This window comes from Dunckerocampus dactyliophorus, chromosome 3 (genome assembly GCF_027744805.1).
Source record: "Dunckerocampus dactyliophorus isolate RoL2022-P2 chromosome 3, RoL_Ddac_1.1, whole genome shotgun sequence".
Lineage (NCBI taxonomy): Eukaryota > Metazoa > Chordata > Actinopteri > Syngnathiformes > Syngnathidae > Dunckerocampus > Dunckerocampus dactyliophorus.
Genome location: NC_072821.1, coordinates 31374816 through 31400544, shown reverse-complemented (window position 1 = coordinate 31400544; position 25729 = coordinate 31374816). Strand labels below are relative to the sequence as shown.

Here is a 25729-nt window from a genome sequence, read left to right as displayed (position 1 = left end):
TTTGTTTGTATTTAGATTTTTCCATACCTTTTTTTGCTACCTTTTTTTTTGGTTTTACATGTTGCGCTGTCACTACGCAATCCATGCAGGAAACGTGATCAGTCCTATGCATGTGCAGAACACGTCTTCATCCGCTCTGCCTATTTCCGGCCGTTACGTGTTAGGCAAAGCTATTTGTAGTTAGCATGTGTAATCTATGTCAACCATCTATCTATTTTCCGGCAGGTACAGATTGTTAACGTCAGATAACTCGATTTGTACTATGCATGTGCAATATACGTCACCCCCAAACCCCAAAAAACATTATAAAAATTGGAGAAATTACAACACAATTCTTCTATCATATCCAAGGTGCAAGTGGATAAATTATAAATCCTCTTTAGCATGCTGTCAGTCTTGGTAAATAAAGACGATAGAAACATCTGCATCCTAGACAAGTCTTTTAATAAGAGTCACAAATAAAATAACCCCCCCGCCCCCACAATACATTACATATATGAAGTATGGTTATTGATCATTTATGTTCATACAAAAAAAAAAGCGCTGTTGTAAAAATTTGCAAAAGGAGGAAGTGACATAGGTGTCGCACATGTGCTGAACCGAGTCTGTTTCCGCTTCGCATCGCAGAGTGACATACGCTATCTTGTTTTTTTTTTTTATTTCCCCCCTTTTTTGTTTTTAGATTTGCACTACCTTTTTTTGTTTTTACATTTTGCACTAACATTTAAAAAAATAATTCTGATACCTTTTTTTTTCAATTTTGCACTGCCTTTCTTTATTTAGATTTTGCGCAACCCTTTTTATAAAAAAAATATTTTCTGATACATTTTGTTTTAAAGATTTGGCGTCACTTATTTAAGGATTTCTTAAATTTAGTGCCACCTTTTTTTTTTTATTTAATTTTGTGCTCCCTAGCCACAAAATTAGCACACGAGCCAATAGGCTAAGATCCCAGGCCCCAAAAACACTGGCCACGGCTCTTACGGCATCGAGAGTGAGGTTTACTTACTCACTAACCGTTCAGCTCAGTGAGCTGGCATCCGCTAAATACACACATACCACCACTGACTAGCTTGCGCATTATAACGCATATGTTCATCAATATAGTGACATATTAGATGTACGATGTCGGGTACATTATCTTTAAATAAATATATTTAAATATAAAAGGTGCACACACGCACAGCTACCGCTACACAAATGAAAGCAACACCCGTAAGTCAATAACTTCATGTTCTGTTGTTCATGGGGATAATAAAGAACACATCACCTTTCACAACAGACCAATGCACTCCTAGCTGGGCCTTTATCACTCAGTTCAGCCACAACACACCAACTTAACCCTTTCCGCGCCAGTTTTTTTCAGTTTTGAGGTTACTATTTCAAATGGTTGCAGATTGAAAATGGTTGGAGATAAAGGCATACTGTAAATTAGAAAAATCATAAAGTATGACCCAAAGATCCCTGTCTCCACGATACCGGCTCATCAACAGGCTCGTCAAAATGTCTGATCCACATGTGATACTTGCTGCCGCATGCACAAGGGGCTTCAAAGTCTATCAACTTTGCACTGAAACACCCACAAACGTTGCTCGGTTGAAGTTACAGACGTCCGTCATCTCATGGTGTGAAGTATTAACTACATGAGGCACCATAATTGCAGAAATGGCTTGTTAAATTCAGCAATGCCGTTTAAAGGGTTAAGTTTGTTTTACCTGATGGAGCGCTCCACTTTCCTTTGGCCATGATTTCACTTCTTGTTTTATGAACTGGAGGATCTCGAACAACTATTTCTTCACCCATCCCTTTGATCTTGTCCATGACAGCCTGTGGATAGCTTTGAGAAGAGGAGGTAAGAGTTAGTTTTCGTTCTGTTTTTTTTTCCCATTCTGACCTAAAGTGTTCTACCTGCAGCCCAGGAACACATGGTTGGCCCAGACCATGGACAAGGACAGCAGCCTGTCCACACTGGTGTTGGAGACGCCTGGTTTCACTGCAGGGTACGCCTCCATGTTTCTCAGGATGAACTCCCTCCGAGCACGCCACTGTTTGCTGCTCTCACAATAACCCCTGAAAGTGTTGATCCACTGGGCAACATGCGGGTTCTGGCCCAGATACTCTTCTATGTCATTCTCTCTCCTCACCGCCGCCATTCCTGTAATAAAACAAAGCGCAAATGTGTCAATACGGTAACAGCGTCCATGGAATAACTGCCCGAATAGTAGGTTACTTTAACATTTATCAACAGTTTGCTTTACCATTGTTACTAACTCGGCTTTAAAAGGCTAACTGGGCTTGCTAGTGGCTACTTCACAATTTCACTTTAACAGGTAACGATACACCATTATAACGACCTGTGTATGACAAGCCGCGTGTATAAATATTACAAATACAATGTTAGCGGTCGAAATACAAAAATAACTATATCCACATTAAACAACCACAACGTGTTTCCGTTTATTTCAACTTATTGTATCGAATTACCAAGCTCTCTCCGTTGCGAGGTGTTGCTACCAGCTACTGCATGACCGAATGATGACGTAAAGTGACGAGTTCCGTTTTCACACAAAAAAATACAATTCCCACCAACGCTGTGACAGGCAACTGATAAACATATAATAGTTGGTTAATGTATATATGTCCTACGTATAATATATCAGAAATAAAAAAGCGAATATTTTGGTACAAACTTGATAACTTGCTACACTAAAACGCCTTCTTCGTCCCGCCATGCTTTGGGCCAGTGACGTCATTAAACTGCGACAGCTGAGGCGGCAGTTTGTTTTGATAAGTCTCTAGACAGCGCTGCTGCCGCCTTTGCGTTATCTTTCATAAATTAAATCGCCTCAATTAAGATGATTCACGAGTTGTTGCTGGCTTTGAGTGGATACCCGGGGGCTATTTTCACATGCAACAAAAGAACAGGCTTGCAGGTAAAGTGGGACGCAGCGCAGTGATGTGCATTGATATTACAGCGACATTATGTGTATACTCGTCGTTAGTACGTTTCTATGTTCGTGTGTTGACGCGTCTTGATGAATTAGGTAAATATTTTTCATCTAATTCGCCTCCAGTTCTGTATTAAAGGGTGATTTGACAAAAGGCAATGACGGTAGCCTGCTCTGAAAAGAATTACAGTATATGAATATTTAATAGAGCACAGAAAACATAATTGTTTTAGCTTGTTTTTATTAGCCCTTGGCATGTTAGAAAAATACAATTAAACCAGAAAATTGAAAAACCTGTAAAATAATGACAACAAATTGAAATGTTAATTCTATCAACACGAATAATAATAGTACGCTTTGTAACCTATAACACAAAGCTGACATGCAAGCATTTTTTGATTTAACTATACACTATATAACTTCTGGGTTTATTTTAGCTGGTTTACAAAAAAATATCAAAATGGCCCCCAAATTATTTGCTTTTTCAGCATGCCCCATCCTGAAAGAGCATGATTTGATGGAAAAAGTCTGCTTTAATTAGACAGGTCAAAATAAATTTTGATGAAGTAGTATTTCCATCCCTATCATTCTATATCACATTGTAGTATGCCTATGAAAAGAACATTTTAGACCGGCGCATTTAACATGTTGTACGCTGTGTTTTATTTTTGTCATACAACTTTCATCTTACTTTCAGGTGTCCCAGGACCTGCCATTCCTCCATCCCAGTGAGACCAGTGTTCTCAATCGACTCTGTAAGCTGGGCTCAGACTACATACGCTTTACCGAGTTCATAGAGCAACACAGCGGCCATGTGCATCAACAAGTAAGTTTCACTCAATGTGATCAATGTACGTCATGAACAAACAACGTTAACTGAATGTGGGGTTTTTTTCCAAACCTTTTTTACTTTATTTGTACAAAAGGGTGGCTGACTGACGTCGACATTAGCCGTAGTCCACGCAACCAAAACCGAAACTAGCCACTGCTTGCACATTTACTTGTGACTTTGGCCAGGCATAAAAAGAACATGTTGACATGTGTTTCCTTTTTATTTGCACGTACATTTAACGCGGGAGTTGCGTTCCATCCCCACCAGTGACACCATCCAAACGCCACTCCCTCCAAACCCTCCTGCTAGCTTGACATTAATGATCTCCGATCAACATTTGCTATAAAAGTTACTGTCGTAATTATTAGATTAGATTCAGCTTCAGAATCCTCCCCTCTTCCCTTCAGATTGCCAATATTCACTCGTGACGGAAGCTAACAAGCTAAATGCACAATCCAGGTTTAAGCCCTAAATATGCCTCACACACTTATTAAATGCATTTAAAGTATAAAATGTAGAGTTACACACCATTAATAAATAATATTAGATGATCCATGAACAGATGGAATCGGAGTCACATTGTAGCCAATCACAGCACACAGCTATGGTGCGTTCAAGGAACGCTGAACAAAGTGCGAAATCTTAAAGCTTGAGGAAAAAACATTATCAGTGAAGCATAAAGACATACTGTAAACATGTCAAAATTGTGGGCTTTTTCAACTGTGGTACATGTATGCTGTACATTTTACCTGAATTATCATGTAATAGAAATTATTATTGACTTACGGTGAATGAGATGTGTTTTAGGCTTATTTTCAGAGGAAATAATACAAAATATTACAGGACTGTGAACACTGAATCCACTGTATGTTATTTTCGTGGTTTAAAATTTAAATTTCCGGCCACTCGTTGTTTTCACATAATTTAGTCTCAGATTTTGTGGACATCATATTTCCAAATACCGCATACTGGACTGAAGTTCCTATGAAAATAGCTGGCATTTCCTGGAGGTAATCACTTTTTGCTCTGATGTTCAGTGAGTGTCGGGGAACAGCCTATGTACTGTAAATGTCATGCTGCACAACAATAAAATACGGTAATATGATTTGGCGATGAGAAGTCACATCCATTCTTTCTTCGTAGGAACATAACACAAATCAGGCCAGCCAGATGGGACTTCATGGAATTTACTTGCGTGCGTTCTGCACAGGACTGGACTCCATGCTGCAGCCTTACAGACAGGCCCTGCTGGACCTTGAACAGGATGTACAAAAGACACACACATTCACACACACACACACAAAGTAGAAGCAGTTTAACTTCTGTCTTTATATTTCAGTTCCTTGGCGATCCCCACTTGACAATATCCCACGTGAACTATAAGCTTGATCAGGTAAATGTTTAATACCCATATGTAGATGATGTTGAAAAATGTTGTACAGTTGTGTTCAAAATGATTCAACCCCCATTGCGGTAAAGGGTTTTAGGAAATTCAACCTTTTTTTAAAAACTGTGTTTAAAAGGAAATCTTCCAAGGACTAGTTAAATGCAACTAAAATTCCAACAATACTTTTTCTCATACACTGACAAATCTCCTTTTTGTGATTTCCTCACTGACAAAATTATTCAACCCCTTAAAGATGACCACCCTTAAGAACACGGGTTTCAATCAGGTGCTGAAGACACCCGTAGATGTGAACAAACCATAACGAGTAACAATCCAGCAGATTAAAACGACTGCGATGATCAGCCCCTTCAAAAGCGTCAATGGTGTCTTTTTAACATGATGAAGTCCAGGGGATGGTCAAAGAAGTCAAGAGAGGAGACAACTCTCTTCATAAGCAAGGATATGGATATAAAAACATAGCAAAGACATTAAACATTTTGAGAGACACGATTCGAAGCATCATTCACAATTTTAAAGCTAAAGGCACAGTGGAAACACTGCCTGGACAAGGCAGAAAGAGGATGCTGTCGGCGACTGTTGTCTGGTACCTGAAGCGAAAGGTGGAGAAAAATCCCTGGGTTACAGCTGAGAAACTGCGATAGGACTTGTCAGAGTACTCAATATTCAGGTTTCGACCCAGACTATAAGGCGCACACTGCGAGGTGAAGGCCTCTGTGCCAGAATTTCCAGGTGCACCCCGCTGCTGACTCCAAAGCACAAGAAGAGTCAACTCCAGTATGCCAAAAACCACATGGACAAACCACAAAGGTTTGGGGATACTGTCCTCTTGAGCGACGAGACAAAATTGGAACTATTTGGGCTTATGGATCAACAATTGTGAAGCATGGTGGGGGTCAGTCATGCTCTGGAGCTGTTTTTCTAGTTCAGGTACAGGGACTCTCCAGTGTGTGCAAGGTACCATGAATTCATTTAACTACCAGGAGATCTTGGGTGTAAATGTCATGCAGCCAGTGACAAAGCTGAAGCTTGCGAGACGTTGGACCTTCCAACAGGGCAATGATCCCAAGCATACCTCCAAATCTACCAAAGCTAGGCTGCAGACGAAGGACTGGAAGGTTCTGGAGTGGCCATCGCAATTGTCCGATTGTCCAATAGAAAATCTCTGGAAGGACTGGCGGTTGCAGCACACAAACCCAAGAATGTCAATGAACTGGAAGCCTTTGCCCATGAGGAATGGGCTAAGATTGCCATGTTTGTCACACTTAAATGTTTCAGATCATCAAACAGATTTAAATATTAGTCAATGAAAACACAACTGAGCACAAAATGCAGTTTTTAAATTAAAGTTTTTATTATTAAGGGAGAAAAAAAATCCAAACCTACATGGCCCGTGATTGCCCACCCCCCATTAAAACATAACTTACAGTAACTTACAGATTAATTGACATCTATCAGTCTGGAAATGGTTATAAAGACACTTCCAAAGCTTTGGGACTCCAGCGAACCACAGCGAGAGCCATTATCCACAAATGGCGACAACATGGAACAGTGTTGAACCTTACCAGGAGTGGCGCCCAGCCAAAATTACACCAAGAGCACAGTGACGACCCATGCAAGAGGTCACAAAAGACAGCACAACAACATCCAAAGAGCTGCAAGGGGCAATCACTTTTTCACACAGGGCCATGTAGGTTTGGATTTTTGTTTTTCTCTCTTAATCATAAAATGTTTTTTTTTTTTTTTTTAACTGCATTTTGTGTTCAGTTGTGTTGTCAGTAGTACTTAGTACTTAGTACTTAGGATGTATGTGACTATGGAGGTGCTAATCACAGAAAGGATTTTTTGTTTTTTTCCGGCGCCGCCATGAGTGGCTGCCTTTCAAGCAGCTCTGTGTTTTCTCCTACTTTTCTTCTGTTTTAAGTACTGTATTCTATGCTATGGATATGGACTTGTCCACGTCGAGTCCATATTGAGGCTGGAGAGCCGGAGCTAAGATCAAAGCCAAGCGGCTAGCAAGCAAGTGGAGATTCAAGCTTTCGGTACCTTCTATGATCATAGGAAACGTGAATTCACTACTGAACAAGAGTGACGAGCTGGCTACGCTGACAAAGAACCTCAAGACCTTCAGGGAGTGCAGCTTATTGTGCTTCACTGTGTGAATTTTTGGATATAAACAAAGTATTTATTACAAAAATATTGTTTTACAAGTCATTCTTTGATATGATTAGAAACAGGATAAAAAATAAATGTTAAACTTGCTAAAACACTTGACTGCAGTTGGGGTTAAATTATTTTTAACACTACTGTATAGACACGTCTAAATACTAGACAGGAGGTCCTCGTCATACATAAATAGCAAGGATTTCTGTAGCGCCTTTCCCACCTTCAAGTTGCTGTACTCAAAGCACTTTGACACAGTAGCTCGGCCCAAACTTGCCCAAGGATACTTCGACAACCCTCAGGTTGAGAGATGACAACACTTTCCGTTCCTATGATGGCAAGATAGCTAGATTACTGTGCACAGAACACACAAAGGACATACTGTATAAAATGCAGTAAATACAAGAATGACATAAAACAGTAATAGAAAAGAGAGAACAACTCTTTAGTTTTATCCCAAGTAGGGAGAGGCTTCACTTTTGATTTTTACTTTTCTTTTCTTGGACGCATTGCCATCAGACGAGTCTGCCTCATAAAACATGACGAAGGGAAACAAGTTCACTAAACAGTGTAATAATGCACACGCTCGTAACTAGATCTGTTTTTTTTTTTTGTACAGTATTATTTATGGTCATGAGCTTTGGGTAGTGACCGAAAGGATAAGATTGCGGGTACAAGCGGCTGAAATGAGTTTCCTCCGTAGGGTGGCTGGGCCCTCCCTTAGAGAAAAGGTGAGAAGCACCGTCATCAGGGAGAAACTCAAAGTAGAACCGCTGCTCCTCCGCATTGAGATGAGCCAGATGAGGTGGCTTGGGCATCTGGTTACGATGCCTCCCGGACGCCTGAGGTGTTCAGGGCACATTTGACCGGTAGGAGGCCTCGGGGAAGACCCAGGGCAAATTGAGACTAGGCTTAGGCTGCTGCCCCGCGACCCCACATCGGATAAGCGGTAGAAGATCGATAGTATTATATGGCTTCGTAACCACGAGGACCGCCTGTACAGTATAGTGAACTTTCTCATTACTGTTCTGCTCAATCTTTGTCTCAATTAAGTTTCAGTTGCTTTTTCCCTCGGTCATGGTGGTGGTAGAGACTATTAAATCACAGAAGGTAGGTGGAGTTTTGCTGACAAGTTCAGGTCACATGACAAACAACATTTTTTTGTGTGCGTCTGTCCAATACACTGTACTGTGTCTGCATCTTTAGATCCATGGCTGTCAAATCCTGGAAACCGTGTACAAGCACAGCTGTGGGGGGCTTCCTCCTGTTCGCATGGCTTTAGAGAAGTAAGTCGTACAGTTTTGCTACTTGTTTTCACACTGTTGTGTAGTGTGTGTCATGTTCCTGCCTGCACACACTCCTCCAAAAGCAAAGGGACAGCGTGGCCCATTCCTTCACGTTTGCTATGGACATTTGGGGTTGACATCCAAAGATGAATATGAGACATGAGATCCACATTTCAGCTTTGCATATCAACCTGGATCTGATGAAAGCTTTGTAACAAATACACCACATTTGTAAGCTTGAGCAAAAACTGTTGGATCAAATAGACTTGGGAGAGAGATTTGTGTTGCTATGGTAACTTGTAGGCGGTAGGCTTATACCGATACACGCATGCTATACATCCACGTAACCGTATCACACTTCTCCCTGACAGAGTAAACCTGTTGAGCACTTGAGGGCATTTAGATCTACAATTCTATCTGCCTTAAAGGCTGGACAGGACAGGGGGGGAAAAAAAGATTATTATTATTATGTTATTATTATTGTGACTGTTGTGAGATAAATCCAACCTGCAATAAAAGCCTGTTGTTCCGGCAATCAAGTCCGGTGCGTGTCACTAGTGACACCTCACTGACACCAAATGCCTGCATTTGTATCGTAGTTCATTCAGCCATTTTTATGCTTGAAAATGCTTAATTTAGGCTAAGAATACATGAAATTTGCTGAAATATGCTAAACCACGGATCATATATTAATTTTGAAAAACCGCGATAGGCGGAATAAGAAGTAGAGGAATAAATGGGGAAAAAAACAGAAAAATGGTGTTGAATCCCCCTCACAGGATATATTTAACATTGACTTCTGTGTATGTTTTGCAACATGCTTCAGGATCCTTGCAGTGTGCCACGGTGTGATGTACAAACAACTTGCAGCCTGGATGTTGCATGGATTACTGCTGGACCAAAACGAGGAGTTTTTCGTGAAACAGGGTCCCAGTGCAGGCGGACCGGCTTCAAACCAGGAGGAAGAGGAAGAGGATCTTGGCCTGGGAGGCCTAAGTGGCAAACAGCTGAGAGAACTACAGGACCTGGTGAGACGCACATGTCTGAATTTTTCTTCTTGTTCTTGTTCGTCTTGGTCATTCTGTTTGTGGCGTTGCAGAGGCTGATAGAGGAGGAGAACATGTTGGCTCCATCTCTCCAGCAGTTCTCCCTGCGAGCAGAGATGCTGCCTTCTTACATTCCCATACGAGTGGCAGAGAAGATCCTCTTTGTTGGAGAGTCTGTCCAGATGTTTGAAAACCACAACCACAGCCCATCTCGAGCTGGTACTGTATCTCACAGAAACGATTTAGAAGAACAATCCCGTTTCTTGGTGTGACTAAAAGCATTTTGATGATTCTTTTAGGCTCCATACTGAAGCACCAGGAGGACGCGTTTGCCGCTGAGTTGCACAGACTCAAACAACAGTCTCTCTTCAGCCTGGCGGATTTTGAGAATGTAATCGATCGCATCAGAAGCACCGTGGCAGAGGTAAGCTAGCTTAGTATTGTCATGTATGTCTTACATCTAATAAACTCTTAAAACAATCCAGCATGTTCCATGTTTACATTTCAATTTCAGCATCTTTGGACGCTGATGGTGGAAGAGTCGGATCTTCTTGAGCAGCTCAAGGTACTCTCACAGTTCCTTTCAGATACCAGATCGGCCTGAGTGACGGTATATCTTCTGCGTCGACTTTCCGCCAGATCATCAAGGACTTCTACTTGCTGGGTCGTGGCGAGCTCTACCAGGTTTTTATCGACCTGGCGCAGCACATGCTGAAGACCCCGCCGACGGCTGTCACAGAGCATGGTAAATCTCGCTTTCTTTTTCCTTACTTGGCGCTATGTAAGGGTGAACGAGAGCATACAGTGTTTTCTCGTTTATCGCGGTTCATTGGTTCCAGACCCGACCACGATAAGTGAATTTTTGCTAGGATTAAAATTTTAAAAATTCAATCATTTTGTAGTTATGACATAGAAAATCTGTTTACGATACAGTTTTTAACATTATTAGAGCCCTCTAGACATGAACTAACACCCCTATAGTCACCTTCACATCTGTATTACCCAATATTAGTAGATATAATCAGAGAAAATTAGACATATTATACATAAATAAGATAAATTAGACTCACACGTTAGCAGTTCCTTGTTTTTCTCTGGACTCTCTCATCAATGTATTGTAATGGCGGCTTTGAATGGCTTTACACTCGCATTACCCAATATAGTAGACATAATAAGAGTAAGCCATTTAAGACTTAAATAAAACTCCTGCTTGTGTGTGTCATAGTAAATGTCTTAGTGGTGGGCGGACAGACGTGTGGAGGACAGGAAGGGAGGTCGGCGATTCAGAGTTGAGTTTTAGTTTGTTGTGCATTATGGCCCCAACAGTAGCATGCGTTATTATTATTCTTATTATGTTATTATTATTGTGCCTCTTGCGGGATAACTTAAACATGCAATCAACACCTGCTCTGGCAATCACGCATAATGCTGGTCTCACCGAACAATTACTGACACCTTGTGGCCAATGTAGAGTACTTCTGCATGCAGCCTTTGGGTTGAAAAGTGTAGACACCCCCATCTTAAGGATACTTTATTCATTTTGCAAGAGTCTTGTGCCCTCGGGCGAGTGTTTCTAACTCAACATGCAGCGAGCTAAACATTTTTCCAATGGCTCCAGCAATGATGAGGCAGGCTCCTTGTCTGAAGACAATTACTGTTATTATTTTTGTAATAAGAATACATTAATTCATGTACGAATGAAAGTTAGCATACAAGCTAATACATGTGTACAAACAAGCAAACATGTATTACAATACTAGTGCATGACTCAGCATAAATCCAAACAAGCTAGCTCTCATTAGCAGAAAAAAACGTCTTATACAGAGAGGACCATAAAGTTACAGCAATAAAAGGTAAATACACAACATATTTAAACACTTACAGATTGTGTTTTGACAAGGATTACACAATAAGTAACAGAGAAAGGTGCTCTCGTATGGAAACACTTATAGTGCTGCTCACAAAATGGCGCCTGGAGTAAGCTGTCACCAAATCCAATCACCAAAGAAGAAGCAAGGGAGTTTGTAGCAACAGTGACATCTAATGGAGAAACCGCAAATTACACCAGCACACAACGAATGAAGTTGAGGGGCAGAAGAAAGAGAAATGGACAAGACGGTTGCGGCATTACAGCATCACATGCCGCACTCTAGTTCAAAATGAGCTTTCCATACTGAAATGCGTGTTTTGTCATAGACAAGGTAGGAAGATGCTTTCAGTGGCTCATGCTTTTTTGTTTCACAGATGTAAATGTGGCCTTTCAGCAAGCAGCTCACAAGGTGCTGCTGGATGATGATAATCTGCTACCTTTACTGCACCTCACTGTCGACTACCAGGGCAAAGACAGCAAAGGTAGGATGTGGACTAAGGTTTGGAAATAATGATTTCATCCCCTTACAAAGCCAAGGACAGTACACATTTTATGGGGTGTCTTTTATTTTAAAAGAGGAAGAATATCAACACAAAAAAACATCAAGTAAAGGTCATATATTTAGCTAAGTAAAAAAATGTTACCCCAAAGAAAAACGTTATTTAGCGCTTGTGTTAGGTTTGTTTCATTTTGGTGTTGTCACCTTTTGACCTGTGTGCTTCTCTGTAGATCCCTTCACTCCTTGAGTGGGCGGCGCCACGAGGCACACCTGCAGCCACTTGGTCATCAAGGGCTCTTAAGCCACATGGCTGCAGGAGGAGGACGTGGGATTGTACTACTGGTTTGCATGCTGCCTGTGATACACCAGTTTGTTTGCGCCTGTGCTCGTTGCCTTAAGATTGCTGTGTCCTTTCAAAGTCTGTTCCACGTGCTCCTTGCCTCCTGTGACGCCGTCTGCTCATCAGTGAGTTGTTTCCTTTTTCCACGGTGCCTTTTTGTTTTACTACCTTAGTTGCACCGTTCTACCTCAGTTTGGACTCAGAAGTTTTTGCTATTTGTTTGTTACTTGGTTCCTGTTCTACAAGATTAAAGATATTATTTTTACCTGGATTGTGTCTGGCTCTGCATATTGGGATCTCTGCCTGACTGCACATAACAGAACAATCCCACCATGCAAACAGATCCCGCAGAGTCTGACCCGGTGCATGCTGCACTCAGGGCACATGGAGGTATGATTAGCGAACATCATTTGGCTATCAGGGATATGTCCACGCTTCTCCAGTCCATCTCCAGCAACTTGGACCGGCTCGTCAGCAAGGGAACGAGCTCCACCTTGTCGGCTCCAGCTGATGGCATAGTCACTCCTCCCCAGCTGCTGCCATCTGTTCCTCATTCCTCTGCCAGTGGATTAAAGGAACCAGTAATTCCTCACCCTTCAAGGTACGCTGGCGACCGTGGAAGATGCAAACAATTCATACACCAATGCCAACTGGTATTTGACCAGCAACCCATCACCTACCCCACCTGCCGAGCAAGAGTAGCCTTTATGGCCAGTCTCCTGTCGGAGAGAGCTGCTGAGTGGGCACTGGCTATATTAGAGAATCGTCCGGAGCTACGGGACTCTTTATCTGGCTTCATTTCTGAGTTCCGCAAGGTATTTGACCACCCCTTAAGAAGGCGCCAGGCAGCCAGCCGTCTGATGGCTCTACGCCAACACAAGGCTTCCGTGGCAGACCACTCAATAAACTTTCGCATTCTCGCAGCGGAGAGTGGCTGGAACACTACAGCCCTCTGTGATATTTTTCTAGCCAGCTTGAACTCTAATATAAAGGATGAGCTCGTAACGAGAGATGAGACTGAGTCACTGGAGCAGCTCATTTCCCTCGCCATTAAGCTGGACGACCGCATCAATGAGCGCAAGGCAGAGCAACGAAACCCTACGTGCACCCAGTCTTCTTCTTCCACCTCCATCCTGCAACCATCCCCTCCAGATGTGGTTCCCAGCACAGCAGTCCTTGGTCCAGCACCCAGTGAGGAACCCATGCAACTTGGAGGTGGTCGTCTTACTCCGGCCGAGCGGACACGCCGGCTGCGCCTGCATCTCTGTCTATACTGCGGCCGTGCTGATCATGTCATCTCCAAGTGTCCTGCTCGACCTGCAGGACGTCCGACCTCCACTGGAGGAGCATTCACCGTGGGCCAGTCTACCGTCGAGGCGTCGCCAGGGCGCCTTCAACTGAAAGGTACACTCGCCTGGGAGGAGAACTGCCTTAATATCTGTGCACTTGTTGACTCTGGGGCAGATGACTGTTTTTTGGATTACAACTTTGTTAACCTGCATAACATCCCTGTGTTCTGTCTTAAGGAGGCCAAAGTGGTTCGTTCGCTCGACGGGCGCGTTTTGGCTCACGTTACTCACCAAACCGAGACACTTACCCTAAGAGTATCCGGTAATCATTTTGAGAAGCTGAGATTCTTTGTAGTACCTTCTCGTTCGGCACCTCTAGTCCTAGGCCTCACTTGGCTCAAGATTCACAACCCTTGTATTGATTGGTCTAGACTTGCTATTACCAATTGGAGCCAGTACTGCCATTCCCACTGCCTCCGTTCCGCGTCCGTTCATGCACCCTTTGCTCACTTTTCACCCACTGAACAGATTGACCTTTCTCAAGTACCAAAAGAATATCATGACCTCAAGGAGGTATTCAGTAAGGACAGGGCTATGGAGCTCCCACCCCATCGACCTTATGACTGTGCTGTTGACCTCCTACCAGGAGCTAAGTTACCCACCTCCCGACTGTTTAACATCTCCAATCCTGAACGCGCAGCCCTTGAAAATTACATCTCCACCTCCCTTGCAGCCGGACACATTCGCCCTTCCTCCTCACCTCTAGGTGCCGGGTTTTTCTTTGTGGACAAAAAGGATGGTTCATTAAGACCATGCATTGATTATCGGGCGCTAAATGACATAACCATCAAGAATAAATACCCACTTCCTCTTATCGACTCCGCGTTCTCCTCTCTTCACTCCTCTGTCATTTTTTCTAAATTGGACCTTCGGAACGCGTACCACTTAGTCAGAATTAGAGAGGGGGACGAGTGGAAAACGGCATTCAACACCCCTATGGGGCATTTTGAGTACCTAGTTATGCCGTTTGGCCTCACTAACGCCCCCGGAGTGTTTCAGAATCTGATCAATGATGTGCTACGTGACATGCTAGGTCGCTTTGTATTCGTGTACTTGGACGACATCCTGATTTTTTCCCCTTCCCTTCATGAACACATACATCACGTTAGGCTAGTACTTCAGCGACTCCTGGAAAACCGGTTATTTGTGAAGGCGGAGAAGTGTGATTTTCACTCCGAGTCGACGTCTTTCCTGGGGTTCATTGTGGAGAAAGGGCGACTCAAGGCTGATCCGGCTAAGATACAAGCCGTGGTCGATTGGCCCACTCCTATAACAAGGAAGCAGCTGCAGAGGTTCCTGGGCTTCGCCAATTTTTACCGTAGATTTATTCGCAACTTTAGTCGAGTCGCAGAACCTCTCACTAAGCTTACATCCGTTAAAGTCTCATTTGTCTGGACCCCAGAGGCAGACGCGGCATTTAAAAAGCTTAAATCCTTGTTTATAAGTTCCAACGTCCTCACCCATCCTGACCCCTCTCGCCAGTTTATTGTGGAAGTTGATGCCTCAGATTCCGGGGTCGGGGCCGTGCTCTCACAACGTTCTTCCACTGACCGTAAACTCCGCCCCTGTGCCTTCTTTTCACGCCGTCTCTCACCTGCCGAAAGTAATTATGACATAGGCAATAGGGAACTGTTGGCCGTCGTCTTAGCCTTACAGGAGTGGAGACATTGGTTGGAGGGCTCCACCCACCCTTTCATTGTATTTACTGACCACAAAAACCTAGCTTACCTCCGCTCCGCACGACGACTTAACCCTCGCCAGGCACGGTGGTCCCTATTTCTAGCTAGGTTCAATTTCACCATTACATACCGCCCTGGCTCTCGTAACAGTAAACCGGATGCCCTCTCCAGACTCTTTTCCCCTTCTTCAGAGGTCCCCGAGGCTGAACCCATCCTTCCACAGACCCGGATCCTGGGCGCTCTCCAATGGGAGGTTGAGAGCCGAGTGACAGATGCCCTCAAGGACATTACCCCCCCAGCGAAGTGTCCACCTGGCCTGCTATACGTCACCCCTACACTGCGCTCCGAGGTCCTGACCTGGGCACACAGTTCCAGGATTGCTTGCCATCCAGGCTTCCACCGCACCCTGTTCCTGCTGGGTCAACGTTTTTGGTGGCCATCCTGTCGAGCGGACACCAAGCAGTTTGTGGCGGCCTGCCCAGTGTGTGCACGCAGCAAGGCTTCCCACCAGGCTCCGGCTGGACTTCTCCGCCCACTCCCATTACCCCTCCGCCCTTGGTCACACATTTCAGTAGATTTTGTTTGTGGACTGCCTCCCTCTGACAACAACTCTGTGATTTTTACTATAGTTGACCGTTTCTCCAAGATGGCCCATTTCGTTCCCCTCCCCAAACTCCCATCTGCATTGGACACGGCCAAACTTCTAATCCTCCATGTTTTCCGCCCCCATGGCATACCTTTGGACATTGTTTCCGACAGGGGGCCTCAGTTTACCTCTGCCGTGTGGAAGTGTTTTTGTGAAGCCCTAGGGGCAACCACTAGCATGTCTTCGGGCTATCATCCGCAATCAAATGGACAGACAGAGAGAACCAATCAAGACCTGGAGACAGTACTGCGCTGCATCTGCCACCAACAACCTGCTTCATGGGCTAAACATCTTCCCTGGGTGGAATATGCTCACAATTCCTTGGTCAGTTCTGCTACAGGTGTTTCCCCATTCTATTCTGTGTACGGCTACCAGCCCCCAGCTTTTCCATCCCTGGAATCTAATGTGGCCGTTCCCTCTGTGCTCCAGCACCTACGCCGTGTCCGCCGTGCCTGGCGCAACACCAGAGCAGCCCTAAGACGCACTTCAGAGCGGAACCAACGTGTCGCGAATCGCCACCGCAACCCAGCTCCAAGTTATAGACCCGGTGAGAAGGTCTGGTTGTCATCTAAGGACATCCCTCTGGCAGATACTTCCAAGAAACTGGCCCCGAGATACATCGGCCCATTCACGGTGGAACGAGTCATCAACCCTAACGCAGTCAAGCTCCAGCTCCCTACATCTCTTAATATCCATCCTGTTTTCAATGTCTCCCGTCTCAAGCCAGTCTCTACTAGTCCTCTCAGCCCTCCAGTCAGGTCACCTCCTCCTCCTAGGTTGGTCGACGGCCATCCCGCTTATTCCGTTAACAAGATCCTTAACTCTCGGAGAAGGGGTAGGGGTTTCCAATACCTTGTAGAGTGGGAGGGATACGGTCCGGAGGAACGTTCATGGATTGGCGGTAAACTTATTCTTGACCCCTCTCTAATTTCTGACTTTCACAAACGGTTCCCTGACAAGCCTGGTAGGCCGCCAGGAGGCGTCCGTTGAGGGGGGGGTACTGTTAGGTTTGTTTCATTTTGGTGTTGTCACCTTTTGACCTGTGTGCTTCTCTGTAGATCCCTTCACTCCTTGAGTGGGCGGCGCCACGAGGCACACCTGCAGCCACTTGGTCATCAAGGGCTCTTAAGCCACATGGCTGCAGGAGGAGGACGTGGGATTGTACTACTGGTTTGCATGCTGCCTGTGATACACCAGTTTGTTTGCGCCTGTGCTCGTTGCCTTAAGATTGCTGTGTCCTTTCAAAGTCTGTTCCACGTGCTCCTTGCCTCCTGTGACGCCGTCTGCTCATCAGTGAGTTGTTTCCTTTTTCCACGGTGCCTTTTTGTTTTACTACCTTAGTTGCACCGTTCTACCTCAGTTTGGACTCAGAAGTTTTTGCTATTTGTTTGTTACTTGGTTCCTGTTCTACAAGATTAAAGATATTATTTTTACCTGGATTGTGTCTGGCTCTGCATATTGGGATCTCTGCCTGACTGCACATAACAGCTTGTTGGCAAACTCAGAGGTCAGACGTGTCTTGTCGTTGTCTTGTCACCAGGATTGCACACGTCAGGCAAGATTTTGGTCCGCTCCTCTTTACACATCATTCCCAAATGGTTTTGAGGCTGTCGCTTGGCAACTCAAAGTTTGCGCGTCGTCTACAGATTTTCAATTGGGTTAACACTCGTTCTTCTTGGGCCACTCCTTTGTTGGTTGGTATGTTTTGGGTCATTGTCCCGCCGGAAGACCTATCCTCCACCCATCTCCAGTGTTGGGGCTGAGGCCAGGAGGTTTGTGTTTATTTCTACGGTTCATCAGCCCCTCAGTGCGGTGAAGTGTTCCTGTACATCCCCAAAGCAGATTGTTTCCACCTCCATTTTCGACAGTAGGGATGGTGTTTTTGAGTCATACGCAGTATTTGTCTGCCTCCAAATGCTTCTAACCTCTTCCAAACCTTGTCTGAATCATACATTTCAGTGTCCTATGTGGGCTAATTCAAGCAAACGCAACTCTTTCGACCAGAAAAGGAGAATTCGTAGGATCGAATACTTATTTTCACTCAAATACAGTCCGGTTTTCGTATCATTTGGTTGTCGATAGGGTTGTCCCCATACAACTTTTTCCACTTCCGATCCGATTCCGACATTCCAGCATTGAATATCGACCGACTCCGATATCGAGCCAGTATCAGCACAGATCATAACATACTTTTATGACTTGTTTAGTAGCTTGGAATGTTAGAAAAGGTTTTACCAAGTGATAGAGAATAATAGTAAGCAACAGTAGGAATGAGGAAAAACTGGCCCATTTACTTGTTGCTGCATGTGGTGCATAGTTTTATCCACAGTGGGCATAATGCAGCGAGGCTCGACGTGCTCAATGAAGCGTTGAATGACTCGATTACTCACCACCGACAGGTGCTGGCTCTTTCCTGTTACAGCTGATGACTTTTTGCCGTCCCGTGGGAGTTTCTCATGCTTTGCAAATGTGTCAAACAGCGGTGGATGTTTCAGGTGTTGCCAAAATACTTCGTCAAATGCACAATAAGGTTGGTCGTGTTAAACTATTCCCGGTTTTGTGCCACCACGGGAAACTTGCAAGACAAGTTTTTTGGACTTGGATGAAAAACACAGCCACACGCTGCTGGATAGAAGTGCTGGTGCAGAGTCTGGAACGGAGTGCTTGTATTGGAGTGCCAATATCTGAGATGTTAGATGTAGGCTATAACCCAATACTGTTTTTTTTGGCTGATATCAGACCGATATATGATGTCAATATGGTATCGGGACACCCCTTCTGCCCAGACTAGTCTGTCCGCAGAATGGGGAATGGAGTGCCCAAACAAAGCTGACTCACTGTCCGTGCATTTTTTGAGGACTTTTTGACTGCTATATAACCCGCCATGGGGCCAAAGAAAGTTGCGATGGGCAGCAATTTGATAAAGAAAGATGTACGAAGATGGCGTCCCCACCCGTCCGAGTCTTTAATAAAGGTAAAAGTGATGTAAAATGTTCATTTATCCATTTTATTCATCATTTATAATGATTTTACGTTGCTTTCTACGTGTAAAACTATAATTATGCTCCATAGAGTGTACTTTGTGGTAATATTTTGGGGTTTTTACATTATTTGTCATGGGAAAAATTGCTCCGGTTTCCGTTGCCGTTTGGAGTGAGTTAATCAGGAAAACCGAGTTACCACTGTCGTGTATGTATATTATAAACTTTTATTTCATGTTTTTTTTGGACCACCTATCACATCAATTTGTCCTCCGTTTCCCTGAGAGCCTTGAGTTTATAGATGTGATTTTGTTTTTTCAGAGATGGCAGCTCCTAGAGATGGAGCCACTCCTCCGCAAGACATCTCACCTCGTGAAATGCCTCCCACCGGCTGGGCGGCCCTCGGCCTCATCTACAAGGTCCAGTGGCCGCTGCACATCCTGTTCACTCCCGCCGTTCTGGAAAAGTCTGTAGCCGTCTTGCTCTCTCGTGCAGTTGTGTCGAAATTTGGCTCCTTGTGGTGAAATCCTCTTTCTCCCGCGTGCCCCGGGTTAGGTACAACGTTGTGTTCAGGTACCTGCTGAGTGTGCGACGCGTGCAGTCACAGCTGCAGCACTGCTGGGCTTTGCAAATGCAGAGGAAACATCTCAAGTCCAGCCATACGGACGCTATCAAGTGGAGGCTACGCAACCACATGGCTTTCCTCATTGATAACCTGCAATACTACTTACAGGTAACAACCGCTTGGGCAGCCAAACAGAAAATACTTTTTTCATTCTGCACTCCCATGCTGGAAGTAATACAGTGGAACCCCCTTATGTTGACCAACTCTAAGTGCTCACTGAAGTCGACATGGACATACCGCTACATGGTTGGCTGCAGATGTCTACATAAAATTTGGGGCTCAAAGGGTTCATTTCTATGAAAAATGTGTTTGTTTATGTCAGGGATGTCCACACTGCAGCCCGGAGGCCATTTTGCGGCCCGCAGCTGTTTTGTTATTGGCCCGTGGCACATTCTAAAAATATTATTTAACAGGAAAACTTTTTTTTTTTTTTTTAACCAGGACTAGTTTTGTAAGAATAAAGTCAAATTATTAAGAGAAAAAAAGTTTCAATCTAACTACAAAAGTTGTAATTTCACGAGAATGAGGAGAAATCATGTTATTTTTGTCACATGTTGAACTACTGTATTAAAGAAAAAAGACTTTTAATAAAAAAGTCATAATATGAGAAACAAACAAAACAAATTAGGTTGGGGGGAAAATGGAAAAAAGGAGAAATATTATGGGAATGAAGTCATGAAATTAAGAGAACAAAATTTACAAAATGTAAATTGTAAAATTGTAAAATTATGAAAAAAGCAACAGCAGAAATAAAAATAAAAAAACAGGTGAAATTTTACAAGTATGTAGTCAAAATATTAAGAGATTTTTTTAATTTAATTATTAATTATTATTAATGTTAAAAAAATATATAACGTGAAAAAATTAAATTGTAATACGAGGACAAAAAATAATGTCATTTTAGTAGCATAGTTGAAATATTAAAACAAAAAAGACATGTTTTAAAAAAAAATGTAATACAAACAACACAAATGATGAAGGTGTAATTTTGGGGGAAAAGGTATAACGTTATGGAAATAAAGTCATAATTACCAGGAGAAAATTTACAAGAGGAACGTTGAAATACTTGTTGAATGCTGATAATAAAGTTGAATACTGAAAAAAAAAATCACAGTAGCAAAAATGGAAAAATCAGTAGTAATTTTACAAGAATAAGTCAAACATATTGGGAGAAAAAAGTTGTAATCTATTGAGAAAAAGTCATAGTTTGACTAGAATAACGGTGTAATATTATAAGGAAAAATAATGTAATTTTAGTAGCATAAAGTTGAAATATTAAAGACAAAAGATTTAATGAGAAACAAGTAAAACAACAAATAAAGGTATAACTGTTGGAAAACTAGGTTGCGGAAAAAGAAGAATGTTATGAGAATAAAGTCAAAATATCATGACAATGAAGTTATAATGCTGCACGGTGGTCTAGTGGTTAGCATGTCACAGTCAGGAGATCGGGAAGATCTGGGTTTGAATCTCCGTTGGGCATCTCTGTGTGGAGTTTGCATGTTCTCCTCGTGCGTGAGTGGGTTTTCTCCGGGTACTCCGGTTTCCTCCCACATTCCAAAAACATGCATGTTAGGTTAATTGGTGACTCTAAATTGTCCATAGGTATGAATGTGAGTGTGAATGGTTGTTTGTCTGTATGTGCCCTGTGATTGGCTGGCGACCAGTCCAGGGTGTACCCCGCCTCTTGCCCGAAGTCAGCTGGGATAGGCTCCAGCATACCCACAACCCTAATGAGGATAAGCGGTGTAGAAAATGGATGGATGGATGGATGGATAAAGTCAAAATTCCGAGAAAAAAAATTTACAAGAAGAAAGTTTAGTTGGAAAATTATTTTTTTTTAAAAAACAGCAGCAAAAATTGAAAAAAAAAACAGCTCTAATTTTAAGAGAGGAAAGTCAAAGTATTCTAACGAGAAAAAAGAAAAAAGCAAATTTACAAGATTAAACTCAAAATATCATCAGAAAGAATAATGTCATTTTAGTAGCATAGATTCCAAATTCAAGAAAAAAAATATGTTACTTTTTTTAAAAGTCTTAATATTATTAGACAAAAACAAAACAAAATAAAAGTTGTAATTTTCTGGAAAATTAAGGTGGGGAAGAAGTTAGCATATTATGGGAATAAAATCAATATATTATGGGAATAAAGTCATAATATTACTAAAAGAAAATTTCAAAGGATTATTAAAGAAGAAAGTTGAAATATTTTTTAAAAAAAAAATCAACAGCAAAAATGGGGGAAAAAGACCAAAGTTGATACCAATGTGCTTTTTCACATACAGTAAATCAGTTTTTTCTTGAAATATGTAACATATCTTACAAAATATCAAAGTGGCAAAGCTGCATCCTTTCATTTTTCACTATCTGGCCCTCGCTGGAAAAGTTTGGACACCCCTGGTATAAAATATAATATGAAAACCCAAGAATCGAAATAAAAATATACCCAAATGGAGGAAAACCATGTCAACAAACATTATCATCGCCCGTTCACCTACCAGGTGGACGTGCTGGAGTCGCAGTTCTCTCAGCTGCTTCAGCAGATCAACTCCACCAGAGACTTTGAGAGCATCAGACTGGCCCACGACCATTTCCTTAGCAACCTGCTCGCCCAGTCCTTCATCCTCCTGAAGCCGGTATGAATCCAAATTTGCTTCAAATTCCTGACTTTGAACACCAAGCTAAGAAACGCGACCGTTCTCCAGGTCTTCCACTGCCTGAATGAGATCCTGGAGCTCTGCCAAAGCTTCTGCTCCTTAGTGAGTCAGAGCGTGGTCTTGCTGGACGAGAGGGGGACTGCCCAGCTGGACATCCTAGTCAAGGTGGGCGGGACGTGACGATTCTTTGCCGCGTTCCCGAATGTTAAGAGGCTGTGTTCGCATTCAGGGCTTCCGGCGTCAGTCCTCGCTGTTGTTCAAAATCCTGTCAAGCGTGAGGAATCACCAGATCAACTCGGATTTGGCTCAGCTGCTTCTGCGACTGGACTACAACAAGTACTACACCCAGGCCGGAGGAACCTTGGGCAGGTGAGACACAGCACACTTTGTGCTCATTTAAAAAATGCTAACATTTGGTATCAACACTATGTTGACATCCCTCCTCGTTGACTTCCCTGACAACCGCCTCAACATATTTTGCAATCAAGCACAAATGCGATATGTTGGGAGAGAGACGAGCACAAGCTACCCAGCATACCTTGCGGCAGGAATATATGGGTGTAATTTTCGCATCGGTATTAAGACTATTTTGTGTGGCTTAATAGCACTGCAAGTTATGTTCGCGGCTACAGCTTCGATGTTAAAGTCTTTTTTTTTTTTTAAATGGAAACGCCCGGTGGGCTAGATTAAGGCGCTTGGCAGGCCTGATGTGGCCCGCGGACCACAGTTTCCTTGTTTATAGCGGTTAATTGGTTCCAGATAAATGAATTTCCACGATATAGGATTCAATGTTAATAAATTAGTTCGCGCATAGAAAACCTGTTTATGATTTTCTAAATACGTCTAACATTATTAGAGCTTGTAGACATTAAATAACACCCCTATATCACCTTTACACTCCTATTATGCTTTGTTTACAACACATTGCTCAACTATTACGCTCCAGGGACTTGAGATAGCCGCAAGCTAGGGAGCTAACCAGTTAGCCTAAAATGTACCACTTCCACACAGAATGTGAGGAGAACGCTTTTTTTCCCATTCCATCATGTCAGACATGCCATGGCTGACTTCATGCAGTGTTAAGGTAATGTTATGTAAGGTAACATCTCCATGTTTTGTGTCATTACTGCCGCCTGCGACGAGATTACTACATATCACTTGTATTTCAACATGTTTTGGCTAATAAGAGACCATAGTCTACCACGAAACAGCAATCATTTATTAATTTAAAAAAAAAAATGGAAGTAATGGATACCGCGATATTGTGAGGGACAACTGTATCTTGTTTTGAATAGCCCTGCTTTCACGGATAACAAAGGAAGTATTTTTATCACATTTGAGAGGCTGAACTCAAAGGATATTAACATTTTTAAATAAAAAAAAAAATAGCTCAAATAGCAAACTAGTTAATTGGATAATAGGTTAATCATTGATTAATTGTTGCAGCTCATGATATACATGTATTAAAGGAGCCTGGAAAAAGTATGCAATTTTCAAACGTCAAATCCTTAGGAACCTTGGAGGGAATTTTTTTTTTATTTTTTTTTTTACTAAAAATCTGCAAATATGCGGGGATAAAACTGTATTGGATTTGTATAGTTGTCTGATTAAAATGTTCTTTTTTTCTCATCGTAGTGTTTAAGAAGACTACAAAAGGACGACTATTGTAACCTCTTTCAGAAGAAGCTCCCATCAGTCTTGTCCATTGCCGGTGGTCTTTCCTGTGACGTCTTTAAAACTACGTTTGAAAGCGCAAAAAAAGGGCCACTTTCACTAGACTCGACTTGATCTGCGCTGTGGTCCGTGCATGCCCGCCTCCTCAGAGAGACTCCCAAAGATGCTTTCAGGTTTAAGAGGTGGCGACACGGTCAACTACCTTGGATATTTGATATCCTAAATATGTCCCTTTTGTACAAAGTGTAAATACTAAAAACGTGTCTGAAATAAAACAATCCACGACTGAAAGAAGGGTCAAAATGTATTATTCATAAAAACAGACAGAATGGTGGAATACAAAGTAACGGCATGCAACAGAACAAATCTCTTGAAGCGTGTTGGAAGTTTGCACAGGTGTATTATGATGATGACGACGACGACAGTGAAGAGGCAGAATTATGACGATACTGAGGCTTGCTGTGGAAGTCCAGGCGCTCCCCACAGATGACACTCTGGATGAGCCACTCGGCAGACACCAGTGGGACTTCCAGTGATGTCATCTTTTTCTCCAACGAAGGAGGGCAGGAGTGGTCTGTCACCACCACGTCGTACTTGCCGGCGGGAACGTCTACCGAAGGAAAACAGATTTGTTACGGAATCCGAGCGAGGATATCAGTGATATCCGCGTGGGTCGAGGACTCTGACCGGTGCTGTCCTTGTCTGCATGGAAGTGTCGGACGGTGGACGCTCCGCCCATGGTGGCGAGCTGCGACCAAAGCTCCACTGGCTTCTCGAACACCACAAGAACCCGCAGATCCTTAAAAGGACTACAGCGGGGATGCCTGCAAGGAAAATAAGCATAAAGCTTGCATCAGCCCGCAACTATTTAAACGTTTAAAGGCGTCCTTTCCGCTGCTCATATCAGGGGCTTTTAGAGTGATGATCCATGAACCTCGAGTTGTGTACAGGGTAAATCTGCATTCCACGCCTGCTCTGTTGTGATTGGTCAAGGGTCAAGAAGTTAGTCAATGTAAAATCTATGTTACATATTCTACATAACAGCAACATTGACCCTAAGCAGCACAAGTAAAGTATTCTTTGCTAGACCCGCAATTTCAATAGAAATTGCGGGTAAATGCCGAAGCTGACCTGAAACATAGAATGAATGTTGAAATGCGTCAAAATGTATTCACAGGCCGAGGATCGAACCAGCGACCATTAGGTTGGGGAAACAAGTCATGGCCACTCTATGACCTGAGCCATGCCACCCATGCACAAAATAAGCGCAATGTTACAGTACATGTAATGGTAAATGTAAAACCAATTTCCACCAATAGGGGGCGACATTGAAATTGTCCATTTATTGCCAATTGGAAAAATGCCACAGATAATATTGAATTATCGAAAATCTGGGCTTACATACAACATACATAGTATTGTATTTATTATTAATGTTTCAAAATAGTATTTTATGTAGGAAATGGTATTTTTATTCATCTTATTTCATTTTAATTTATCATTATACATGTAAGTGCATTTTTTTTCTCGCTCTCTCTCTCCATTACTGCACTACTTGACTACTATGTGTCATTATCTCGTCTCCCCCCTTATATTTATTAATAAATAGTCTTTTGGTAGTATACAGCCCACTTTGCATTCTGTCAACTTGACATGGCACAAAACCTCCCTTCCATTTGTCACCTGTCCTATGTCTTGTGTAATGTGTTTTAGAACCTCGACACGTATGC

General features: G+C 42.9%; 3 protein-coding genes across 8 annotated transcripts in view; 1 reads left to right on the top strand and 2 right to left on the bottom strand.

Annotated features, from left to right (window-relative positions):
• Positions 1-18556, bottom strand: part of cdkn2aip (CDKN2A interacting protein) — a 21145-nt gene extending 2589 nt beyond the window's left edge. Inside the window, exons 1-3 of one of the 3 annotated variants that reach the window (XM_054771854.1) lie at positions 18454-18556; positions 1909-2155; positions 1716-1837 (exon numbers count right to left, since the gene is read on the bottom strand). In XM_054771854.1, coding sequence (XP_054627829.1) covers positions 1716-1837; positions 1909-2153 — 367 coding nt within the window. In that variant the 5' untranslated portion in view covers positions 2154-2155; positions 18454-18556. Of the gene's footprint in view, positions 1-1715; positions 1838-1908; positions 2156-2258; positions 2458-2484; positions 2731-18453 lie in introns of those variants that run through there. The other 2 variants (XM_054771852.1, XM_054771853.1) reach the window with 2 other exon arrangements.
• Positions 2856-25729, top strand: tubgcp4 (tubulin, gamma complex associated protein 4). The gene is made up of 18 exons (XM_054771835.1): positions 2856-2933; positions 3646-3774; positions 4924-5046; positions 5120-5173; positions 8402-8458; positions 8555-8634; positions 9461-9662; positions 9734-9899; positions 9980-10104; positions 10195-10245; positions 10320-10425; positions 11925-12032; positions 19366-19510; positions 19600-19777; positions 22170-22304; positions 22374-22490; positions 22555-22694; positions 23961-25729. Exons 1-18 carry the CDS (start codon positions 2856-2858, stop codon positions 23965-23967), a joined length of 2001 nt encoding a protein of 666 aa, XP_054627810.1. The 3' UTR covers positions 23968-25729.
• tp53bp1 (tumor protein p53 binding protein, 1) overlaps positions 22726-25729 on the bottom strand; it is an 87704-nt gene continuing 84700 nt past the window's right edge. For 2 of the 4 annotated variants that reach the window (XM_054771792.1, XM_054771790.1), the window contains 2 exons: positions 24687-24823; positions 22729-24609 (listed from right to left, as the gene is read on the bottom strand). In XM_054771792.1, the coding sequence (XP_054627767.1) occupies positions 24401-24609; positions 24687-24823 (346 nt within the window). In that variant the 3' untranslated portion in view covers positions 22729-24400. Of the gene's footprint in view, positions 24610-24686; positions 24824-25729 lie in introns of all 4 variants that reach the window. The other 2 variants (XM_054771789.1, XM_054771791.1) reach the window with 2 other exon arrangements.

Excerpts from the sequence above, each read along its gene's own strand:
- tubgcp4 (XM_054771835.1), top strand. The coding sequence starts at position 2,856 with ATGATTCACGAGTTGTTGCTGGCTTTGAGTGGATACCCGGGGGCTATT. Across the intron at positions 8,459-8,554 it reads AGACTATTAAATCACAGAAG|ATCCATGGCTGTCAAATCCT; the intron begins GTAGGTGGAGTT and ends CTGCATCTTTAG. Across the intron at positions 10,426-11,924 it reads GACGGCTGTCACAGAGCATG|ATGTAAATGTGGCCTTTCAG; the intron begins GTAAATCTCGCT and ends TTTGTTTCACAG.